This window comes from Leopardus geoffroyi, chromosome B2, assembly GCF_018350155.1.
Source record: "Leopardus geoffroyi isolate Oge1 chromosome B2, O.geoffroyi_Oge1_pat1.0, whole genome shotgun sequence".
NCBI lineage: Eukaryota > Metazoa > Chordata > Mammalia > Carnivora > Felidae > Leopardus > Leopardus geoffroyi.
In genome coordinates this window covers 22,379,454-22,405,121 of record NC_059332.1, presented here as the reverse complement: position 1 = coordinate 22,405,121, position 25,668 = coordinate 22,379,454, and the positions used below count along the sequence as shown (strand labels likewise).

The window sequence follows — 25,668 nt, the reverse complement described above, 5'->3', positions numbered from 1 at the left end:
TCAAGATGGCTTTGTTGGAAATGGCTTCTCAAAAAAAAAAACTTGAAGCCATGAGAAGCATACAGGGCATCACTATTTCTGTGTCTGTTCTTCCACCTACAACACATACTCAAGTGTGTTTGTACTGAGCTGTTTGCCTACATAGGATTGATCCTTTTACAACCAACTGGTGTTTGGAATGTTGGAAAGGGTAATGTGTCCCTAGTGGTTGTGTTGTTATTTGTTTTGATTCTTGGTTTTTGGTTTTGGACATTATGGACATATGTCAAGTGTTAAATAGGGAAATTTGGACATTAACCACACATGTTGATCAATGCCCAACATGCATTCAGGAAGTTAGTAGGTATATGAATACTTTGATAAAGTTCCTTATTTTAACCAGCTAACTCTAGTTAATAAGAAATTAACTGCCATTAGTCATCTCTGATGTCTCCTCATGATATATAATCCAGAACACCAGAAAGTGTTGAACATTCTTCTTCAAAATCCAGCATAAATAAAGCATAAGAGACTCTTATGAATAAGTAATGAATGTTTATGGATATATATGTATATATACATACGTCAATATCTCATATCAACACCTGAGGAAGTAAACATAATGTCCCCAGGCCACTGATGTTTATCATTATATTAAAGAGAAATGGAGGCTTATGATGTGATTTTATAAAAGTCTGGGGGAGGTCACAGCTGCTGCTCATTGCTTAGCATAGCCTGTAAGTTAGATGACAAGTGCTCACATACTTAAGTTTTGGAAGAAATCAAACAACATAAAAAGAAATCAGGTTCTGGGAAAACAACAATTTAAAGGATGATCTGTAACTATTTTTTGAGTTCCTTATTTTCTCTACTGCCTTATATCTTATAACTGTATATCACAGAGGGCTGAGGTATATTTTAGAGCCTAACAAAAATGCTTACACAGATATATTTTTTTCTCTTGTCTTCAAAACTGCTTATCAAAGCAAGAGTAGATGAATTATATATGTTAAGTTTTGTGCTTTTTTTAAATTTTTTTTTTACCAGTTATAGAATAATCAGGGGAAAGCCGGCCATTGAAAGGAAATTAAACCTGATTGACAGGCAGCTAATACTGTACATGTGCCCAGGAAGCACACTTTTGATGTTGGTTCCCAAAGGGAGTGTTTCCCACACATCAAAAGCAATCTTAACAGCAAAATAAAGATGGCAGTGAAACAAGTTCCCTGAGGGAAGATGCAGTTTTACCATCACTGTTTTCCTGGGGGGTGCTGTCCACGGCTTGCCAACCTCCAAATCCAACAGGAAGATCAGACCTTGTCATCCAGGCTTCATTCCAGCAGTGGTAGTTCCTGAGAAAATACCACTCTGGTGAGATTAAACTTCCCATCCCATTCAATAAAAAGTTGACCAAAACTCCTGCAAATATGCTACATACAAATTGCTGGAATGGCTTAAACCAAATTGAAGACTCCGAGAGATATTCTGGCCTTGAGTTTGCTGGGAAGATGCATTCCCATTGGCACCATGGGAGGGCACCAGGTATCTGAACATGGCTCTTTCCCTCTAATATCAGTTTCAAGACCACCCAGAGCATTAAACAGGTTTTTTTTATGTTTATTTTTGAGAGAGAGAGAGAGAGAGAGGGAGAAAGAGAGCATGCATGCATGGGGGAGGGACAGAGAGAGAGACACAACAGAATCCAAAGCAGGCTCTGTGTTGATAGCACAGAGCCTGACACAGGGCTCGATCTCATGAACCATGAGATCATGACCTGAGCTGAAATCGAGAGTCTAATACTTAACAGCCTGAGCCATCCAGGCACCCTAAACAGTTTTGATCTTAACCACTCTCTGTTTAATGAAACAGAAAGCACTATGTGCTAAACGGGTAGAAAAGAAGAGTTAATTGAAATAGAAATACATATATGTTTGAATTTCTTTTATATTTATATTTATGCATATTAGATTTATAAAAAGCATATTTCCTGTAACAATTAAGCAATAAAATGCTTGTGTTTATGGGCTTAGGCCATTGCCATAGAAACTATAACATTAACTCCTGATTATAATTGTCTCAAATTTGTGGTAAATTTCCATTTGGTGTCCAACAAGAATAAAAAGATGTCAGAACAAGTATCTCTTTACCCTTTATCAAAGGTGGTCAGTCTACGAGCTGAGGGTCATGCAAAACTTTTCAGAACTTCGCATGTGACTCTTAAGACAAAAGCATGGAACAAAATGGTATCACGAATTATATTATTATGTCCTTGGAAAGACTTGAAATTATATGACAGTATAGAAAAAAATGAGAGCACGTTAACCCGTCTGTGCTATAGAAAATATTCATATAGTAATAACAATTTAACGGTGGGGTGAGGTAGTTCTTGCAGTCTTTGTTTATAGCACTGTTGAATTTCAAATCCAACTACAGTTATCCTTTGCCTAAATGTCCTTCAATGTCAGGAATTCGGACATGTTCCCATCTCTGAGTTCGGCTCATCTTTGGTTGGCTCAAGTCAGAGTTATTAATTTAACGATGTGCCCTTTATGTACCAGACTAGGTGCTGGGGATGTGTCAATGACCAACACATAGGTTCTTGCCCATAAAGACCCTCATGATCCAGGAGGAGTGACAAACAGGTAAACCAATTTTCTGTGAGGCTTAAACAAGATAATGCATATAAAGCACTTAGAACAGGGCCTGGAATGCAATAAGTGCCCCAAAATAGTTAAGTCTCAGACTTTTAAAAATAATTAGTAGCAGTGGTTTTAGCTACAGTGGAAATTGGTTTGGGATGCACTGAGGTCTCAGTGGGGCAACTCTCAGGGTGTGAAGAAAAGCTTCACAGCAGGAGTAATATTTGAGCTAAGTCCTGAAAAATGTGGGAGTTTAGAAAGTCAAGAGATGAAAGAACAAAATTGTGGAGGCATGAAATAGCCCACATGGCATGTCTGGGGGACTACACACTGTTTGTTGCGGCATGAGGGTGCCATGCTCCCATCTCTGTGTGCATGGGGGAAGGAGGGGTGGGAGGCAAGCATGGGCAGGAAGTCACAAAACTGACAAATAGCATAGCACTCACTGTGTGCCAGGCACTGTTGTCAAACTTTTATGTTCATTGGTACATCTGATGTTCCCATACCCTATTAGAAAGGTACTATTATTCTTAACTCCAGTGTGCATGGGAGAAAACTGGAACACAGAGAGGTTAAGAATCTTACCTGATGTCACACAGCTGGTTAGCTGTAGAGCTCTGGGGCCCATGCTCTTAAACCATGAGCTATGCCATAGGGGAGGATGAGACTGTGAGATCCTTTTATCACAAATCAAATAATTGAGCTCTATTCTTGGGCAAGTTAAATTTGCAGATCTGTCTTTGTGGAAGGTGGGTGGGGTGGCAGGATGGGTGACAGAGCTGAGGTGGCCTCCTTCCCTTGGGAGGGCAGGGAGCCATGGGCGGGTACTGCCGACAGGCTTGTGGTGGTGAGGGAGATGGATGAAGGAAGGAAGACTTTTGTGTTTCCAGGGAGTATGCTGGCTCCATTTACCAAGACTGAATGAAGGAGGAAGAGAAGACGGTTTGTGTTGGGGTGTGTGTACTGGGTGGGTGACAAGTTCAATTTTGGACATGATGAACTCGGGTGCTCATGAGAAACCCAGGAAGTGAAATCCTAGAGACATTTTTCCATGCACAAGTGATACTCGGGATTGGACAAGTTATTGGTGTCTGCACTGCTGGTGGAGGAGAGTGAGGACAGAGCCAGAGGAGGGGAGCACGGGGAGCACAGGTTTCTCCCCTCAGAGTGATCTAGGTTGTGAAGATAGGGCAGTGGCTAGAAGGTAATGCAACACAGGGAGGATTGTTTGGGTGATTTTCACATTAGAAGAGATTGTTGTGCCTACAGAGGAGGAACAAGTGGACAGGAAGCAGGAACAGAGAATAGGAGATGGAATAAAAGATGGGAATACAAAGAGCACAGGAGGATGAGGTGGAGAGCCAGACCATGCATGGGTGTGGAGGCATTGTCCGCAGGGGGAGGGAGATGTAGATGTAGGTCAAGATCAAGGTGTGGAGGTGTTGGACAGGCACATGAGGTTGGTTCCCACTTGAGAGCCTGCATCTTTGCACTAAAGCTGGAAGGAAGGTCACTGTGAGCTTAAACATGACTGCTCACCTCCCTTCAGAACAGTGAAAGTGCATCATTAGGCAGAGAGATCCAGAGAAACAGCAATGAAACATTTGCAAAATCCCAAATGGACATAGTCCTGCTTCCTACACAATCCGTGTGGGCAATCTGTGTTTAGCAATCCTGGCTCTTGCTAAGATTCCACTGTTACACCACTACCCTAGATTAATAGATGCCAGAATCTCCTTATTTAAATTCAAATACCCTGAGCCAGGTTAGCCTTGAACAAGATAAGCATGCTTTGAGTTTCAGATCTCAGATAAGGAACTGAGGTTGGGGCTGGGCCTTAGACAGTGGGTGGTAAGCCAATGGCTGTGCTCCCAGGCCAGCCATGAACAGAGTGGGAGGGTGCTACCTCCGAAGCCATGGGGCTTTTTTTAAATCATGCCATTCTCTCTGCTGAAGAATAGCCAGGGAGAACTCATGCCATGAGAGTTCCCTTTGGGCTGGATGTTAAGTATTTCTGGTTACACATGCTTCTCTTTGATTTCAAGGTCCCCCATGAAAGGGACTAATATTTACAGACATTTCTGAATTCCATTTCCTTGCTCTGCAGGTTGGGAAATACATATGCTTCCTGAAAGGTTATTTTAAAGTTTCTTTATCTAGATCTGTCATGGTCTTTCTGTTTTCATCTTGTAATTTCATTATGCATTCGTAACATGAGTGATTCACTTCTGGGGTTCTGTCTGGTTCACCGTCACATTCCCAGCACTAAAGCTAGCCCTTAGGAATTGCTTGGTTGAAAAGCAAGGACAACCTTTAGTAAGTGTAGGACATCTCCAAGGCAGGTGTAATTAAACTCTTGTTTGTTTGTTAGCTATTAAGATTCATGGTTTTATATTTTTTCAGAGGCTTCATTTGAAACCTGACTTCTCACTCTACAATGAGAATGCACAGTGTCACTTTAAAGGTAAAAGAAAATTATAAACCTTCAAAGTGATCTACTTTTCTTGTTGCCGGTTGCTAAAGAAGTGGTGTGGAAATTAAAATAAAGCCCTCATTTCATTGAGAGCTATTTAATCAAGTTGAAAATAACTTTTTTGAGGGAGAATAACGATGGGGGTGACAAGTGATAAGTGCTTTATGTTACTTTTTGTCTGTTTCCTGCAGTAACAGCTAGTGATTTCTAGAACTTCTTTCAAGGATGCTAATAACTCAGCAGAATTGGTACAAAGGACCCACAGAATCTTCACCAAAGGCAGATCCTCACTGGAAAAATAGCATCATGCATTGCTGAGGGACCTTCGGAGGGACTGTCATAGCATTGGTTTAGTTTATCCCTTCAGTAAACCCCTTTCCTTGGAATTTATATGCACCAAATAATCTTTGCATAGGGCAAAGACAAATATATCTGAATGTTTATCCTTGTGTAATTTGCAAGAAGAAAAATCAGAAACAGCCTAACTGTCCAATATGTGATTGTTTTGAAATACGAAACAGAATTTATTCAGCCACAGAAATGCAGATCTACATTTATTAGGCAGGATAGATACTTATGGCATATTAAATGTTAAAAATCATACTCCAGAACACACACAGTGTATGTGTTCATTGTACATGTAGATATGCATGGAAGGCAGAATTTTAAATGACCTTCACTCTTGTATAATTTCCTCCCCTTGAATGTGGGTGAAATCTATGAATAGAATGGTGTATCATGCCTGTGATTATGTTACTTTATGTGGCAAAGAGGATTTTGCATATGTAATTAAGGTAATTAATCTGTTGACTCTGAGTTAATTAAAAGGGAGATATCAGAGTGGGCCTGACTTAATCAGGTAAACTCTTTAAATCTGGGTGTAGAGGTCAGGGACAGAGCAAGGTGGAGACCTGAAGCAGCAGAGACATTCTCCTACTAGCCTTGTAAAAGATGGAAGCTTCCATGAGTTCTACAGCTGCAAGGAACTGAATCTTTACAAGAAACTAAAAGGGCTTCAAAGAGAGCCCGGAATATCACATGGGACCACGGCCCCAGCTAACGCTTTGATTGCCATTACTTGGGACCTTGAGCAGAGGACCCAGTTAACCTGGCCCAAACTCCTGACCCAGAGAAACTGAAAATAAACTTGTGTTGTTTTAGGCTGCTAAGTTTTTTGTAATTTGTCATGCAGCAATAAAAAAATGAATATGATATGAAAAGAGACATATCAAAGGATACTTAAGGAGATAATGGAAATTTTCTGAGCAGTTAGAATATGGATGACTGACTTCTGTACGATTTTTTCAGCAATGTTTGAAATTTTTATAATAAACATGCACTAGTACCCCCTTCTCCCCCTCCAAAAAAAAATCTAAGTGCACAGTTCAAAATTTGCTCTGGTTCTAACCACTGGCTCAGGTCATATCTACAGTTGCTAGAGCCCATGGGATGTTGAAGGCGTAGAGAACACAGCTGAGATCCAGATGGGCTTTGGGGCTCTGTGTTCTAGATGTTCAAAGACAATGAAGTGGATAATTTAACAAGGAGACCTTTACCGCCTTTAACTTGGCTAACTGCTTAAACACTCCACAGGGTCATCTCATTTACAATCTGTCCAGGAAGTTTTCCCTAAAAGGGAAGAAAGAGCTGTGGGCTTGTAACCCTGTTTTTGCAGCTTTATTATGGTTCAAGGGAAGGTACAAATAGGATCGAGACAAAGCCCTCGAGGAGATGTGTTGGACCAACTTCAAGTGTAAACCAAATATTTGAATTCTTTTATTTTAAAAATGACAGGGGGTGGAAGAAAGATACTTATCTATCTTGCAAATTGTGTATTTGTAGCAGATGGGCACAGCCCCACTTCCCTGGCTCATTTGTTATACTCTTAATCCAGGCAATGAGATTGGTGACAGAAATGACAGCACACCCTGAAATTGTTTAGATCTGGCCATTCCAATGGGGGTAGGCATGGGGTGGGGTGGGAATTGTTGAAAGAAGTAGGGACAAGTTGGTGGGTTCTGAGGCTTGTTTAACAAGACATTCCAAAGAGGAAATGAAAGCTTGGACCAAGAAAAAACTTGTCAGTTAGGAAAGGTAATGAAGCAAGACAACAAAAAGGAATTATTCAGAGAAAGGGAGGCATGCTGGAAGAATCTTTTATGGTGCTGGGAGCTGGGAGCACTACCCTACTTCAGAATGCAGCTGTTCATAGTTAGGGGCTGTTGAAATACTAAAACCAGGAAGGGACATTTAAAATCTTTCTGGGGTTGTCATTCAAAAGTCAGAGGTCCAATCAGGGGGAGACCAGGCTAGTGTCACCCCCCCATCCCCCCAAAGAAACCAACTGCCCACCAAGAAAAAAGAGAAGTAATGAAGTAATGAAGGTATTTTCTCTTCTTTTGATAGTTTCCCCTCTTTTTTTTTTTTTTTAGCATTTATTTATTTTTGACAGAGAGAGAGACACAGAGCACGAGTAGGGGAGGGGCAGAGAGAGAGAGAGGGAGATACAGAATCTGAAGCAGGCTCTGGGCTCTGAGCTGTCAGCACAGAGCCCGAAGTGGGGCTCGAGCTCAATAACCACAAGATCATGATCTGAGCCAAAGTCGGGCACTTAACCAACTGAGCCTCCTGGGCACCTCTCTCTTTTTTTTTTTTTTTTAAAGTTATTTATTTATTTATTTATTTATTTATTTAAAGCACGCAAACATAGGAGTGGTAGAGACAGAGGGAAAGAGAGGATCCCAAGCAGACTTCACTGCCAGAGCAGAGCCCAATGAGGGGCTTGAACTCACAAAATGCAAGATCATGACCTGAGCTGATGCTCAAATGACTGAGTAACCCAGGTGCCCTGATACCTTCCCCTGTTTTGATTATCTGTTTTACTTTTCTCACTGTGGCACCAGAAAAAGGGTAAGACAGAGAATAAAACTAAATTTGGCAAAAACAAAGCAAAAACAAAACAAACAAACAACTCTTAAAATGCTCAGGAAGTAGATGTCACCTGTCCATATGACCCGCATTTGCCATTACTTCTTAGCAGAAGGTTCTCTGTAACTCTTCTGGGTTCCCTGTGCTGGATTCAATTTGAACATAAGGCCCTGTCCACCTTTACTACTCTCTCTGGCATAGAAAATTAGGAATTGATATCCCATCTGAAAATGAAGAAAAAACTGGATTTTGAGAAGATTTGTTTTGGATAACTCTAATGTATAAAAAATGCCTATAATAAATCCTGCCCAAGTTTATCCATAATCATTGAAGGGATTTAAAAAAATACAGCCAACAGTCTCAACAGGTACAAAAATTATCATTTTGCATTATAAAGCTCTTTATGAATATAAAATTCTAAGGTTGATAGCTCTTATTTATACAAGGTTTTCTAGAGGTCTTATTAATCATCAAAAGAAATTAATACATTCAGTATAGCCTTTGTGGTGTATATTTTATTAGCTTCTTTTTTTAATGTTTATTGTTTACAGACAGAGAGAGACAGAGCATGAGCCGGGCAGGGGTAGAGAGAGAGGGAGAGACAGAATCAGAAGCAGGCTCCAGGCTCTGAACTGTCAGCACAGAGCCCGATGTGGGGCTCAAACTCACAAACCATGAGATCATGACCTGAACTGAAGTCCAACACTTAACCAACTGAGCCACCCAGAGGCCCCTATATTTTATTAGCTTCTAATTATGTAAAAACTGGTAAATATTGAATGGTATGTATGATGACTCTCTTAGGCAGAATTTATGAGTAACCAAAACATGATATTTTTCTTATTAATGAAAATATCTTAGTGCTTTCTATGTGATTTATCAGATGGCTCTCGCTTTCTCTTGAATTTTAATTTTCTAGATGTATTTGTAGTAGCCTTTGATTTTGTTTAACTTCTCAAACTCCCTCCTTGCTTTCTCTCAAGTGGATGTTGAGTATATTAGGGACTTCAGGCCCTCTTTGAAAATATTCTTTTATAGGACTATCATAGGAAAGGGAAGTCTACGGCAATGATTTTCAACCTTCAAAAAACAATGCCCCTTCCTAGTTTTAAAGCAAATATTTTATAACATTCCTTTATTATACTGAAATTAAGTCCATAGATAGCTTTTTACACACAATTTCTAAAAGAGCAATATAATGCCCTATAATGTACAAAATAAATAGAGAAATAAAAGGATATACATAAAATAACATGTCTTTCAACAGGTATGTGTCAGGAAGATGATACTAGATACTAAAATATTCCTACAAAATGTAAAACTGTGAAGGAGTGTGGTAGACTCCTAATTTGAAATCACTTGTGTAGTGGTTAAAAATGTACTCTAAGGAAACATTTCTAAAATGGTAGAGTAAGGACTTCCAAGAAAGTGCTCCTTCACAAAAACAATGAGAATACTAACAAACATGATGAAAGCCAACTTTTCCGGAACTCTGTGAATGAACTGAAGACTTACAACAATCTGAAGACTTAGTCAACAAAAACAAATGGATCTCATTAAGAATAGTAGGTTTTGTAGCATTTGAATTTGCCTTATTCCCACTCCCCCTCTCCATAGCTCCATGGTAGTCATGAAAGTCAGCAGCTTCACGAATATGGTAGCTATAAAAACTTCCAGCCTAGCAACCAATGAAGGGGAGAAAATGGGTTTGTAACTCCCTAAAAGCGCCATCTCCAAAGAATTGTCACTAACTTGTTTGGCAGTTTTCTGAAAATCTCCATTCCCAGGACTTCTTTTTATTTGATTTGATTCAGACTTCACTCTGTGCAAATTACATTATCCAAAGGATATTTTTCACAAATAATTAGAAGCAACTGTTTAAAATCATGGTTGCATAAAGGGGTGACACCAATTGGTGATAATAAAAGGCTGGCCCCCTAATAAACTTAAAAGGAAACCCTAAGGACTGAAATGTTCACAGGGGGCTTTGAACAACTTTGACATACTCTTGAGAGTCTAGGTGGCCACACACATATGAAGGGCTGTGAGCATTCCCAAGAAAGCCCTAAGAGGGCTCTAAATTCTCGTTTCTAGCTGATCTGGAGGTACTGTGCAAGCAGGAAGTAAAGGCGCCAGCAGAATTATAAATTTGCTGATGGAGTGTTGAAGACCTTCTTCCAACAAACAGAGAGCTCCTTAGTAAGACTGAGGCCTTGTTAGTTCAAGGTATTTAAAGAAATTTTTGTCCAACTGTTAACTGACCATTAAGCTAACCCAGCAGAGACATCTGTGGCCACACATGATAAAGAATTAGTCTGGGACACTTGACAGAATTAGTCTGGGAAAGTCATCAAACAAACAAACAGCAGCAGCAGCAACAACAACAACAACACAAACATCAACAACAGACTCTGGGGAGCAGGAAATATGATTTACAGAGTTGTCACATTATGTTATTTAAAATGTCTAGTATTGTTGGGGCACCTGTTGGGTGGCTCAGTCTGTTAAACATCCGACTTGGGCTCAGGTCATGATCGCACAGTCTGTGAGTTTGAGCCCCGCATCAGGCTCTGTGCTGATAGCTCGGAGCCTGGATCCTGCTTCAGATTCTGTGTCTCCCTCTCTCTGACCCTCCCCTGTTCATGCTCTGTCTCTCTCTGTGTCAAAAATAAATAAACATTAAAAAAAATGTCTAGTACTGTTTAAAAATGGAAGACATGCAAAGAAACAGAAAAGTATGGTCCATATACAGAAAAACAAACAAACAAAAACAATCAAGAGAAACTGTCACTGGGGCGTCTGGGTATCAGTTGAGTGTCTGACTTGGGCTCAGGTCATGATCTTACTGCTTGTGAATTAGAGTTCTGTGCCAGACTCTGTGCTGGCAGCTCAGGGCCTGGAGCCTGTTTTGGACCCTGTATCTCCATCTCTCTGCCACTCCCCCACTTATGCACACTCTCTCTCTCTCAAAAAGAAATAAACATTTAAAAAAATTAAAAATTAAGAGAAACTATCACCAAGGAAGCCAAGACATTGGGTTTACCAGACAAAAAGTTTAAGTTATAACAAACATGTTCAAATAACTAAAGAAAACCATGTGAATGATGTCTAATCAAATAGAGGATATCAATGAAAAAGATAACAATCATGAAAAGGAATCAAACAGAAATTCTGGAGCTGAAATATATAATAACTAGAATGAAAAATTCAAAAATTCACTAGTGGGTCTCCAAAGCAGATCTGAGTAGACACAAAGAAGAAAGAATAAGTGAACTTGAAGATAAGTCAGTTGAAATGACTAGTCTGAATAACAGAAGAAAAACTATTAAGAAAAATGAACAAAGCCCCAGAGACATGTGGGATACCAGCAGGTGTACAAACATACTCATAGTGAAGGTCCCTGAAGAAAAGGAAAGAGAGAAAGGAGCAGAAAGAATATTTGAAAAAAATAACAGCTAAAACTTTCCAGATTTGATGAGACATTAATGTATATATCTGAGAAGTCAAAAAATCTCAAATAGGACAAACTCAAAGCTATATATATATATATATATATATATATATATGTGTGTGTGTGTGTGTGTATACATACATTTATAGACATATATATACACACACACACACACACGCCTAAATACCTCAGAGTCAAACTGCAGAATGATGAAAATAAAGAGAGAATCTTGAACACAGTATGAGAAAAGTGATTCATTATGTATAAGAGATCACTAATAGGATGAAAACTGACTACTCATCAGAAACCATGGAAGCTAGAAGCCAGTGGGATGATATGTTCAAACTGCTGAAAGAAAAAGTTAAATAAGAACTGTATATCTAAGAAAAGTATCCTTCAAAAAAGAAGGCAAAGGCAACTACATAGAGAAATAAACAAAACAGTATAAATGTATATTTGCTTTTAATTCTTCTTTCTGATTTTGTTTATTTATTTATTTATTTATCTATCTATGAGAGGGAGACAGAGAGTGAGTGGGGGAGGGGCAGAGAGTGAGGGAGACACAGAATCCGAATCGGGCTCCAGGCTGTGAGCTGTCAGTCAGCACAGGGCCCAACATAAGGCTCGAACCCATGAACTGTGAGATCATGACCTGAGTTGAAGTCAGATACTTAGCCAACTGAGCCACCCAGGCACCCCAGATTTTAAAGACAGCTTCATAAAGCAGTAATTGTAAATTGTGTTGGTGGGCTTATAATGTAGAAAGATGCAATCTGCATTACAATAACAGAACAAAGGCAGGAGGAGTAGAACACAGTTTTTGAATGATATTGAAATTAATTGGTATTAGTATGAACCAGGTTGTTGCAATTTATGGTTTTAAATTGTAATCCCCAGGGAAACTACTAAGGAAAAAAGTGAAATATATATAGTCAAAAGAAACAGAAAAAATTAAAATAGTATACCACAAAATATTTTTTTTACACAAAGTAAGAAAGTAATGGAGAAATAGGGGAAGAAAAAAGACATAATGCATATGGAAAGGATATAGTAAAATTGCAGATATATATCAGTAATTACATTAAACACTTGTAGACTAAACACTAAAGTCAAAAGGCAGAGACTGGCAAGGTGGATAACAAAACTGTATGTTTTATCCAAGAGATGCACTTTATATTCAAAGATGCAAATAGGTTGAAAGTAAAAAGATGGAAAAACAGGCTGTGAAAATAGACTCAAAAGATAACTGGAGCAGCTATATTTATGTCAGACAAAATAGACTTTATGACAAATATTGTTACTAGAGACAAAGAAGGAAATTTTATAATGACAAAAAGGTAATGCTACTAGGAAAACATAATAATCATTAACATACCCATATCTAAAAGCAGAAGGGAAAAATAGACAATTTAACAACCAGAGGTGAAGAGTAGGGGGGAGGCAAAAGGGGTAAAGTGGGTCAAAAGATACAAACTTCCAGTTATTTGAACGTTGGTAGTTGAGACCTTAAATGTCTTCATTACACACACACACACACACACACACACACACACATTTTGTAACTATGTAATTTATGGTGATCATTTTGCAATATACACAAATATTAATCATTATCTTGTACACCCAGAACCAATGTCACTTGTACCTTAATAAAGACAAACAAGCAAGCAAACAAACAAAAAAAAACAATTTAACAAATAAAAGTTGGATACTTCAATACTGCACTTTCAATAATGGACACAACAAGCAGGTAGAAGATTAACAAGCAAATAGAAGACTAGAACAACACAATAAGCCAACCGGACCTAATGGATGTCTACAAAATGTCCTACCCAACAGCAACAAAATACACATCTCTCAAATGGGAATGAAACATTCTTCGGAATAGACCATATGTTAGGCCATAAAGCGTATCTTAATATTTGATCCATTAACATTTAATCCAATTACTGATAAGTAGGACTGACATCTGCCATTTTACTGGTTCCTTGCTATATATATTATGTTCTTTTTCTTCTTTATTCCTCATTCCTTCTTTACTTTGTGTAAAAAGATATTTTCTAGTATGCCATTTTAGTTCTTTCTCTGTTTCTTTTACTATATATTTTTTTCAGTTTTTCCTTAGTAGTTTCCCTGGGATTATAATTAACATTCTAACTGAAAACTCTAGTTCAGATTAATAACAACCTATTTTTAATAACATACAAAAACTTTGTTCAATTCCCTTTGTCCTTTGTGCTATCATTATAATTTAGATTATATCTTTCTATATTGTAAGCCCAATATAAAATCTTGTAATTTTAAAATTACTGTTATGTTAATTATATTTCAGTAAAAGTATTATTTAAAAAGTGAGCTCTAGAGTCAACCCCTTTGGGTTTGTAATTCAGGCTCTGCCACTTATTGGCTGCTGACTATGTTTAGGTTACTGTGCCTCAGTTTCTTCATCTATAAATGGAGACAATAATAGCAAGCACCCTAACAGGTTGTTAAAAAGATCAAACAAGTTATTATGTGTCACCCAGTTAGATCAGAACCTGGCACAATGAAAGCACTCCATAAGCATGAGCTTTTTTGATTCTTTGGAGGTGGCAAATAACTTTTACCATCCTTTCTTCAAGGCTCTGGTATAGATTCAGAGTGCATATTCTTAGTTCTCTAGTGACAGAACTCATGATCTTGTTCTAGAGGAGTCCCTCAAAGACAGTTTGGCTGACGGTAACATTAAAAAGATAATCTATTTGAAAAGAATGTCTTCCGTAGATGTTTGGAATTGGTAGCCTGGATGTATCACAGGTTAGTTTTACAAACATCTGTAAGCAGTTTGGTCTATATTCAGAAAATTTTCTCTACTTTTTTTCATCTGGAATTAGTTTTTGTATAATCCTTTTTTGCACATACAGTAATTAAACCTTAGTATTATACAAGAATCTGAAAGTCCAACTAGCTGGAACACACTGAGTCTCTAAAGCAATGTACAAGATAGATCAATCTAAACTTCAAAAACATACCTACAATATGCAAACCAGTATGCCCAGTGCAGAGACTGCAATGAGAATTAGGATCAGTATTATATCCCGTGCTGGCCTCCAGGTGTGAAGGCTGCTTAATTTCTGCTCTAAAACTTGTTTCCCAAGAGCTTTATTGATAGAGTCAATACTTCCCATTGCAGCAGAGATTTTTGCATTTAGAATGAAAAAAAAATAAAACAATAACAACTGTACTCTTCCCAACAAGTGTTGAAGGAAGTTGGAATTTTTGTAAAAGAACGAGATTCACTGATGCCAAAAACTACAAAATTTTTCTGTGGTGTCTGTTTGATTTTTTTTTCCTTCCTTGAGAGCTGATGTGAAGTCAATTTGCAAAGCAGCACCTAGTGAGTGGATCACAGCTGGCCCTGTGCAGATGAACAGGTCTTCACAGAGAGCAAGTGGTAGAGAACTATGCTCTACCGTTGTAGAAGCATATGGTACTTCTACTTTCTAGAACTTTCTGGAATTATGAGAGGAAAGCCCTTGCTGGAAGAACAGTGAAATTTATTAAAACTTTTTTTTTTGAGGGGGAAGCTAGAAATGTCCCTAGAGATAATTAAGACCAAACTCATACATTTACATATGAGAACATTACAGTCCAGAGAAATCAAGCAACTTGCCCAAAGTGACCCAGCTAATTAGTGGCAGAGCTAATTGTATTACCTTAAACCATGGAGAGAAGAGAGGGAGGGAAAAAAATTACAAGAATAGTCTGACTTGATATAGTGTTTTTCCATGATGCCTTGGGAAAAAACAAAATAAAATTGTGATTACTTTCCACTTGGATCACTGACTAATGCTTAGATTGTTGCAACTTTGAGCTGAAATGGATAAATACAAATGTGCTTGTTCACAATTATTTTCAAAAATTAAATTGAAAATGCCAGTTTAATCAAACCTCCTGAATTTCAAATGAAAAGGCAATAAAGGAGGTAAAGACTTGCTGATTGTTCTAGTGTTCATCATTTTCTCAATTATCTTTAATATCATATAAAATGTTTAACTCTGAGTTAGGATGTTTTCTACATCTGCCAATTGGCCAATCAGCTGGACCTCGAGAAGCAGACGGGTCAGCTATGTATCTTGGCGTACACGCATGTGCTCAGCCCCCTTCTCTTCACATCCCAAGGGCATGGATAGCACGAGCTTCCACCCACCTCTCTTGAAGCTCCATTGTCAGGAGTTGAACAACTTCCCTGGGAATGTGAGCAGGATGGAAAGGGACATGGGAAGGAGTGGCTTAGAAACTGAACAAAAAGAAGTCATGGGATCTAGAGAGCTGTTGTCTTCCAGAGGGAATTTGGGACACTGTTGGCTATTGGACCTCTAAAACTAAGAGAGTGAGGAGTGGGTTTGTCCTTAAAGGAGGCAGGGATTAGACACTTAGAGGGTAGAGAAGCAGAAAAGGTGGTGAGAGGTGGAGAACAAGGATCCAACTTCTCACTGAATGCACAGCCTGGGGGTATCAGCTCCTTCAGGAAGGCAGACAAAGAGCCAGGTGTTCTTGATGGCACAGAGGAAAGGAGTGGCAAGGGGCTGGAAGGCGAGTTAGAGCAAGTTTGGATATTCAACAACTGTGGTCATACGAACACAGGCTAACTCTGCATAAGCTTTCATTCCTTCCTGCCTGGTTCTTGAAGCAGATTGATCTCTGGTTGTCTCATCTAGGCGCTTTAGACTTTTACAGGAATATCCTTGAGTTTCATCTGTGGGCCAAGGTCATTTCCCCGACATTCTATCTGTGAACAGCACAGCCAGATGATTACAGGGGGATAATGACTTTGAGCCCATGGCCACTTCCCAGGTGAACAGCCTTTGCCTTTGCCCCCCTGGGCTTAGAATGGAAGCCCCTTTCCCTCATCTCCATGCTGCCTGGTGTTATATTTTATAGAGTTCTATACATGGTTGTCTCATCCACGAACATTGGATCAAGCTCCTCAAGGGTAGTAGCTGACTAATTTCTCTCTGAATCCTTAGCATCTGGTATTTGGACATATTAGCGCACAATAGTGTTTGTTAAATGAATTAAATGACACTTATTCAGTTAAATGAGCATTAAAAATGTTTTCCAACCAATTCCATTTATTAAGTCCTTGCTCATTTATTAAGTCCTGCACCCTGTTACATGCTGGCAAAACAAATGAAAATAAATTAGATCAGACACTGCTCCCCCTGTGGGGGCTGCAGTCTGGTGGGGGCCAGCCATGAGGTGGGCATAGTTCTTTCACCCAGAATCATCAAATCTGACTACATCCTCTCCAGCAAAAAGGACACAGGATAAACGCTTTCATTTACAAGGAGAAGAGCTGTTCACGGAAATACCTTCGTGACACTAATAAGTGCCACCATCCTTTTCTTTGAAAATTGTTTCCATTTCCACTGTGATAGTCATATAATGAGGTGATCAGACTGAGCTCTTTCAAGGTGAGGCCAAACCGTCACCTTACCCCTGCCCATCAGAGTGAGCTGTGTTCTCCCTCCTCAACGAGCCCTCATATCCCTATTCACTGTTTGCACTGCAGCTAAACATCGCACAAGCATCTTCATTAAACTGTCCGCAGTGATTCATAGATGCCTTCCTCCAGAGGTTACACATAATTCAAAACCCATTGGCACACAGGGGACAGGAGGCTTAAATTGTTCCTTCCAGGATATGTTACCTTGTGTTGGCCCTCTCAGAATTTCATCTGCTACTGTGAGGTCCAATTATTTTGTTCAGCTGTGCCCTTCCACGGTGCCTTGGCCCCTCCCTCTCCTGAATTGCTAAGAAGGGGACTCTTCCCTCTGTGGGCATCAGCGGTGTGTCTGCTCTGTGCAAAACGGCCCCCTGTGAGGCGAGGCACTTTCGAGGAACGTCTACCATTCAGGGATCTGAAGTGGCAAACCAGGAAGCAGGAAAATAAGCAGTCAGCCCTCCACAGTCTGTGGAGCTAGAGGGAGAAGAGTCAAGGCATGGGCTGAAACCCCACACTTCAGCCACCTTGGTCTTGGAGAGTGCTGAGGATAATATGCCCTTGAAAGCATTCTTGCACTCTCCCTCTGAACCCTTCACACTGGCTTACTTCTGCTCTGGGCACACTGGGCTTGGCTGAGTCACAAGGAAGAGGACACCCTGGGCCACTGGGGCCCACTGGACAAATTAATTCACCACAAACTGTGTACCACCAGGACACCTCAGTGTTGAAGAGATGATGGAGGCACAAGACAGAGATACCAAGAAGTCATTCTCATGGTTGCCTTTAGAAAGAGAGGAGGGGGCAGGGCAAGGAGGGCAGGAATCACACACAAATCAGGAGGTAGTTGGGGCAAGTTTGTCTGACTGGAGGCTGAGGAGGGTAGTGGGTCCAGGACCTTGTGGGGACGGCACTTACTCCTGAGATCCCTGCTAGGAGATTCGTTAGGCTGTGTGTTGTCAGCTATGCTGTACTGGCTTCTCAATGGTCAGCTGATGACCACCAAATCCTCCCTGCCCTCACCTCAGCCTCTGTCAGCCTTCTGCCCCCCCCACCAAACTATAGCTCAGGCAGCTCCTGCTTCTTACCAGTGGCCATTACTAATCTAAGCAGGCACTGAGGAGCACTGAGAAGTCTGGGCCTAGCACTACAGTAAGTACTTTACCTATATTACCTCATTGAATTGTCACAGCTACCCCTTCAGGAAATGGTTATCCTCGTTCTACTGATGAAGAAACTGAAGCCTCAGAGAGGTGAAGTCATTTTCTCAAGGTCACACAGCAAGTAACTGTCTAAGCGAGAGCTTGCTGTGGGGGTGTGTGGAGGTGGGGACCATGTATTGATTGATGTGTCCAGGGAAAGTCCCTACCAGCTTTTTCAATCAAGGAGGGTCTCAGAAATACTTTTGGTTTTATGGAACATCTATAGTTGGTAGGATCCACTAGTGTTTGCACTGGGAGGGTTGGGGTAGACACAGATTTCTGCTTTTGTTTAAAAATATTCCAAAGTGAAAGAAATAGCTCAGTCATCTTAGGACATGGGACACACCCCTCTTTTTCAGACTGCTTCAATGTGCTTAGGTTGATGGCAACATACCGCCTCCAAGAAATTCCAGCTGTGTGACTAATAATGAAGGCAATAATAACAGCTAACACTCATTAGGCACCTGTTATGCTTGGCTCTGTGCTGAATGAAATAGGAAATTTGCTTTAGAGGAGGAAAGAGGCACAGAGAAGTTATGCCTTGCCCAAGGTCACACAGCTGGTCAATGGCAGAGCCAAGCTTTGGACTCAGACCTTACTGAGCCTTTAATCTTTGTGCTCCGTGGTCAGTTGTGTCCCAGGTTGGGTTAGTGAGACGTTAGTCACCATATATTGAAAACCCACCATGCGCCAAGCACGGGGAGGGAAGAGGAGCCTAGGGCAGTGGTCCGGTGGTGGAGGATGGGCAAGGGTCTCCAATCAGGAATCATAGTCCCAGGGTGATGGGACTTTTGTGGAAGGCAATGAGGGAGCAACGGGCAACAGGGACAGGGAAAGGAATTCAAGTAGAAAGCCGAAAGAGGAAAGGGTTACCAAGAACAAAATCTATCAGCTTCACAATTTTGTATCAATTTTGTTTAGGGTTACATGGGGTTATTTGCTAGGGTGCCCACTGAGATTTATGATAGGGGCATTTAGACCAAGGAATAGGGAGGAATCATTTCCAGCCACAGTTGGCTACGAGGGCATTAAGTGTGTGTGTGTGTGTGTGTGTGTGTGTGTGTGTGCGCGCGCGTGTGTGTATTTAAGGAAAAGGTGTGCAGTACAGAATACCAAATAATTCTCATTTTGCCATTTTAAACTGTGACAACAGGCTTTTGGGGCAGCTATTTGGGTCTGTTTTTGTCATTCCATATACATTCAGGGCTGCTATACTGTAATTCCAAGGGCTTAAATGATGCTTTAAATTGCTGTTCAATTTATAGAGGTGAGGTTTTGTCTTGCCTGTCCTCTCTTGCTTACCATTGCTCAGATCATTCCCTTCAAATGAACTGCACTGTTTTTTATTCATAGTAGCACTCTGCTACTAGTTCGGCGATTTCCTCCTTGCAACATCCTCAAATGAGCGTTTACCAGCACTGGCAAGTTAACGCTGCTCCTACAACTGGGATTCATTCCTGTAACACGGGGGAGTTAAGGCACTTCTAACTTTTAATTTCTCTTAAAATGAGCTTGTAACTTCCTCCTATCCCCATTCAGATGCTTTTACAACTGACAGTGTTTTAGCTTTATTACTTATAAAGAACAACCATAGGAGACACATTTTTGGCTTGGAAATTCCAACTAGTTCAATGCCTGGCAGTTTTCCCCCATGCAGACCTCCATAAATATCTTTTACATTTGGATTTCTCCCCTCCTTTTAGAATATTGTTTTGGACTGAGCAGGTCCTGTGGACTAAGGAAATTTCTTTGGGATCTTAAACTCCCCATAGTCAGCTTGTGATGAAGTTGTTCAGGGCAGTGAAAGAACTATGTGGTTGGTATTAGTAACAATTTCAACTTTACTCCCATTTCTATTTCTTTTTTTAAAATAATCTTTAAACTTTTTTTTAATGTTTATTTTTGAGAGAGAGAGAGAGAGAGAGAGAGAGACAGAGCGCAAGGAGGGGAGGGTCAGAGAGAAAGGGAGACACAGAATCCAAAGCAGGCTCCAGGCTCTGAGCTGTCAGCACAGAGCCCGATGCAGGGCTTGAACTCATGAACCATGAGATCATGACCTGAGCCGAAGTCAGACAGCTGACCAACTGAGGCACCCAGGCGCCCCAGACTCCCATTTCTATTTCTGATTGAAAGATGAAATCACAAATCAAGAAGAACCACATCTTTACATTCCAAGAGCAATCCCATATTGCAAAGGCAAAAAAAAAAAAAAAAAGTGGTTAAGGGTCAGGTGTATTTGCATTTTATTCTCGGCTTCTCAAGTATTTGACCTTGAGCAAATTACTTTAACCTTTCTGGGCCTCAGTTTCCTCATCTGTAAATGGCGATATAATAAGAACCCACATGATAAAGCTGTTCAAAGAATAAGATACGATCGACTACACACAGATACTGGTACATAGTAAGTGCTTAATAATTGTTAGATATATTACTCTTAGAGTATTGAGAAAGAGAATGCTGGGTTCCCATATGTCTGCCATTCACCATAATATTCTTATACTAAAGTAGAGAGCAGCTACTGTGGGCTCTGGCCTAAAGGCATAGCTAAAACTATGGGCTTTTTCAGTGGTTGCTGTCATAATGCAATGATCGATCTTTATTACTAGAAACGCAAACTGCCTGTTCAGTAACATTTCTCATTCATTAGCTGAAAACAATCTCTGCCAATCAGACATTTCTGACTATGGTATTGAACAATCCTTAAAATAGAATGGGAAGAAACATTAGGCCTAGCCTGTCTTGTGGTAAATGTGTAATATCACTTTAATATGATATCAGCAAATGCCCTTGTAAATCAAACTCACCACACCGAATCCTTGGTGAGTTTGGAGTTCACGTTCCCATCTTCTTCCAGGAAGATGTCCATTTGCAAATTGGCATCATTATCATGGGCTGAGAAATAATTGGTAACAACTCTCGCTGGTATCCCAAGGCATCGCAAAACTGGAAGCAAGGACAGACCACAATGAAACCCATCACCAAAATTTAATAAATACATAGTGAACAATCCCTTCTCATAAGGGATTTCCTTCTTTGCACGTGTTGTCCTCAAATGTTCCATACTGAAGAAGGGGGACTACTGTCAAGCTTTGGGACTATGGAGAGAAATCTTGCGTGTGATCATTCAAAATAAGTGGAATAAAAGGAATAAAATCCCAATAACAGGGTTACAATTATTTAGTTGCTAATCATACAGTCATTAAGTCATATTATTTTAGTTCATCTAATGGGACTATGTTGCTGAAAATAATTAAAAAAAAAAAACTCAGCTAATAGGAAGCTTTGAAAGAGGGCCTCAGTGGTGTTAGCTCTCCTGGTTGGAATTTGTTCTTGTGACACTTGGTAGAGGGCGACACTACAGATTCATTTTAATTGCTAGATAATAAATTACCTGGATGCATCTCTTGCCATATGTACCTAATGATTAAACTCAATCCAAATGCCCTCCCTGGCTCCCAGGATGCCAGACATCAGGGCTCATTGAAAATAATTCAGCTGACAATTTTAAGATTAATGACTTGGCTTGCCTTTTTTTCCCCCTCAGAATAGTTTAGCATTTTTAACCAAAGACTATCCACCTCCTTCAATAGAACAACCTTGGAAGTCCAAACTTAAGTCTGGTAGCGTTCAAGTGTCCTCATTAATGGACTTAATCTTAATACCCTAAACAAAAATGATGGCACTTACCACCCGCTTCCTGCTTCTGTCTTCCTCTATTGATTCACAGACCCCATTCAAGGCACAGTTTTACCAGTAATATGATTGGCACCCTTGTTCTATTTCAGGCTGACCACTAATTCCCAAAATGAGGCTTGTTCCAGAGTCTGCCAAACTCATAATGTTAAGGACAGGTAAAGCCTGATACTGGGGCACCAGCAGCGCCTTCCTCCCAACTTCCCTCTTGGGGTTTATTCTTACTGTGACTTCCTCACATTGTGCTTCTGCCTTAGCTTACCACCAAAGCCTGTTTTCAGGAATAGACTTGATGACTCTTTCATACAAAAAGCATAAATGTGGGAATGCAAGCTGGTGCAGCCATTCTGGAAAAGAGTATGGACGTTCCTCAAAAAACTAAAAATAGAACTACCCTATGACACAGCAAATGCGCTACTAGGCATTTATCCATGGGATACGGGTGTGCTGTTTCGAAGGGACACATGCACCCCAATGTTTACAGCAGCACTATCAACAATAGCCAAAGTATGGAAAGAGCCCAAATGTCCATTGATGGATGAATGGATAAAGAAGATGTGGTATATATATACAATGGAGCATTACTTGGCAATCAAAAAGAATGAAGTCTTGCCATTTGCAACCATGTGGATGGAACTGGAGGGTATTATGCTAAGTGAAATTAGTCGGAGAAAAGACAAAAATCATATAACTTCACTCATATGAGGACTTTAAGAGAAAAAAAAAGATGAACATAGGGGAAGGGAAACAAAAATAATATAAAAACAGGGATGGGGACAAAACAGAAGAGACTCGTAAATATGGAGAACAAACTGAGGGTTACTTGAGGGGTTGTGGGAGGGGGGATGGGCTAAATGGGTAAGGGGCACTAAAGAATCTACTCCTGAAATCATTGTTGCACTATATGCTAATTTGGATGTAAATTTTAAAAAATAAAAAAATAATTATTTTTGAAGATGTGAATGTTTAGCATTGTTAAGCAATAAAGTAACAAATATACAAATTATAAATAAAAAACAGTGAAAGAAAAGTGTAAATGGATGGAAGGTGTTCACTATTTTATCTGGTTCTAAGCCTGAAGGAATTACATTGGGATAGTGAAATTGTAAACAGCAGGAAGACACAAGGGAGAGAGGGTTCTTTCTGTGTTCCTGGAGGAATTTCCTATGAGAAGCTTCTCCCATAGGGTACCCTCCACATGGTCTGGGCTTGGGAACGGTGAGGGAGGGGGCTACCTCTAATTGTTATTCCATCATGAAGTTTAACTTCTGCTAGAACATCAGAGACCAGCACTTCTACAAAACTGATACACTGGCCTTTATTTCTTTATTTCTTCTAAATATATTACTTTAGCCCTTGGATATATGCAAATGACTAAGAAAATAATCTTACCTAGTTGAATCCCATAGAAAACCAAAACACACAACACAAGACTCACAATTTCTTTCCACTTGGCTATCACTGACTAATCTTGGATTATTACAACTTTGAGCTAAAACTGTGAGGCTTCATGATCATTTATAAAAAATGGCCTCATCCTGGCTTCCAGCCACCAGTCCCTCCTTGATTTTTCTGATTAAAAGAAAAAATGCTAACTAGGTAAAAAACATTTTTTATTAATGAGCAAGCAGAAAGGACACTCCAACTTGAGCTTAATGTTTTCTCCAAGGCTGTAGAAATGGCAAGTGAATGGAAATCATTACCAATCATGAAGACATACTGAGATAAATGTATTTTTAAAAATATTCACTGAATTAACAATAATGTTGTCCAGATCTAGAGAAGCAAATGCCATTTCAAAAAATGATGCATGAGGCTGAGGAGAATAATTCTGTTCTCATATGTTTTCCCCTATAGATTAGATGTTGGGTGGATTAAAAACTAAAAGGGAAACTAGGGAGTAAAGATTGTTCATTAAGTTCTGATATCTAATTGCTCAGGGGCATTGAGATTTGCATGTAAAAATGGAGATGAGACCACCTGTCACAATCCCTACCACAGTTATGGTAAAAATTAAGTGCATATATTTATAAAACTTCTCAGTGATAAACAGTAGGAGAGTAATAAGCATATTTATAACATTTTCAATAACAAATAAACAGTATATATCTTTTATTATTTATCACTTAAAATTTTGTTAATTTAGTCTTTTTAAAATGTGGGGGGGGGGGGGTGGGTGGTTACTGAAAAGAAAATGGCATATCTTTTCCCTCACAAAATTTCTTTGCCCCTGGGCCCCTTCCTCCCATTTCTCTTGGTGTTGAGTGATGGATTATGTAGGAAATAGTCCATCATCCTTTCTATAAAGATTCTGCAGTCAAAGAGAAACTATGAGCATATTTGGCCCAGTACAATTTAATTATGCATTGACTACATCCCAGAATAGCCATCCATAAATTCTAGAGAACTAACAGGGGTTGCTAGATCTCTTTGCCAGTTTATAGATAAAATGTCTTCAAGTAAAATTCCCTTTACATTAAAAAAATGTTACTCAATTGGATACTTACATGTGTTAAAGACACCAGCAAAAACCCAGCACTGACCATACCGGACTGGATTCTTAGTACTCTGGTATTCCAACAGAATGTCAACGCTTCCGGTCCAGGCTGATGGGGGGACACCATAGGCATAGATGTTGTCCCAGGATCCAACAAGGACACCTTCATCATCTTTGGCATTAACCTAAATGAGACCATGAGTGGTAAGAAGGAGGAAGGAACACTTAGAAGAGTTCTCTCTAGTCTCTGACATCAAGCAAGCTAAGGCATCCAGTGCCTTCCAAATGTCCTTCATGATAAAAACAATTCCACTACTGTTCCATTCACTGTTGTGTCATCAGGGAAAGTGACACAATAACTGTGCAAGAGAAAACCAAATAGCCAAGGCTGCCTCTCAAATAACATATTATCGAAGTTAAGGTGGTATTGAATAGCAGCTAGGAAGAGTTGTAATGTCTTCACCACATGCTTAGGAAAAGATATGCCTAGGACACGGTCTGGTTGGAGTAGTGAGGAAGAGAGGACGCGCACCCACAAAAGAAGACAGCTCAAATAGGGATCAAAGAGGGACCTTGACTTTGTGGAAGGAGAATTAGAAACTGACACATGACAAAAGACAGATAGGCAGAGTAGGGGCCTAAAGTCTGATGATCTAGTGGATTTTGACTTTTATGATAAATTGTAGACTCTAATGAACTGAAAAAGTAAGCAGATGTCATAGGAACCCTTAACAGTTAGTAAGACATTAAATTCTTATGAATACCTTACAATGTTTGCTTTAAACAAGTTGCAATAAAAAAGTATTTCCTTTATGATTGCTTAAGATTTGGGTTTAGGGGCACCTGGGTGGCTCAGTCAGTTGGCCGTCTGACTTTGGCTCAGGTCATGATCTAATGGCTCGTGAGTTCAAGCCCCACATCGGGCCTGGAGCTGCTTCCGATTCTATGCGTCCCTCTCTCTCTCCTCCCCTGCTCGTACTCTGTCTGTCTCTCTCTCAAAAATAAATAAACGTTAAAAAAATTAAAAAAAAAAAGATGATTAGTGTTTATAGTTATGTTAAAAGGTATCTTCATTTACAGGAAGGGCCTGGGTATTATAGTGTAAGTATGCGGGAGACTTAAAAATAGCATTCTTGAATATTTGGGAAAATCTTACTGCACATTCAGACCACAGTTTCTGGTAGCAGCAGACCTCGAGAGCAGGAAAAAAGACATTGTGTGTTTAGACATTAAAATGGTTAGGAAGTAACCCTTTCATGGCCTCAGTTTTTTGGAGGGCACTATTGAATCTCACCTCTCTTGGTGTTACTTTCATCATGCT

The 25,668-nt window shown here is 39.8% G+C and overlaps 1 protein-coding gene across 1 annotated transcript in view; it reads right to left on the bottom strand.

Moving 5' to 3' along the window:
* The window catches only part of F13A1 (coagulation factor XIII A chain), a 164,415-nt gene that overhangs the window by 46,605 nt on the left and 92,142 nt on the right, over window positions 1-25,668 (bottom strand). Inside the window, exons 7-9 of the mRNA XM_045497495.1 lie at window positions 24,358-24,532; window positions 20,962-21,100; window positions 1,228-1,331 (exon numbers count right to left, since the gene is read on the bottom strand). Coding sequence (XP_045353451.1) covers window positions 1,228-1,331; window positions 20,962-21,100; window positions 24,358-24,532 — 418 coding nt within the window. The remainder of the gene's footprint in view (window positions 1-1,227; window positions 1,332-20,961; window positions 21,101-24,357; window positions 24,533-25,668) is intronic.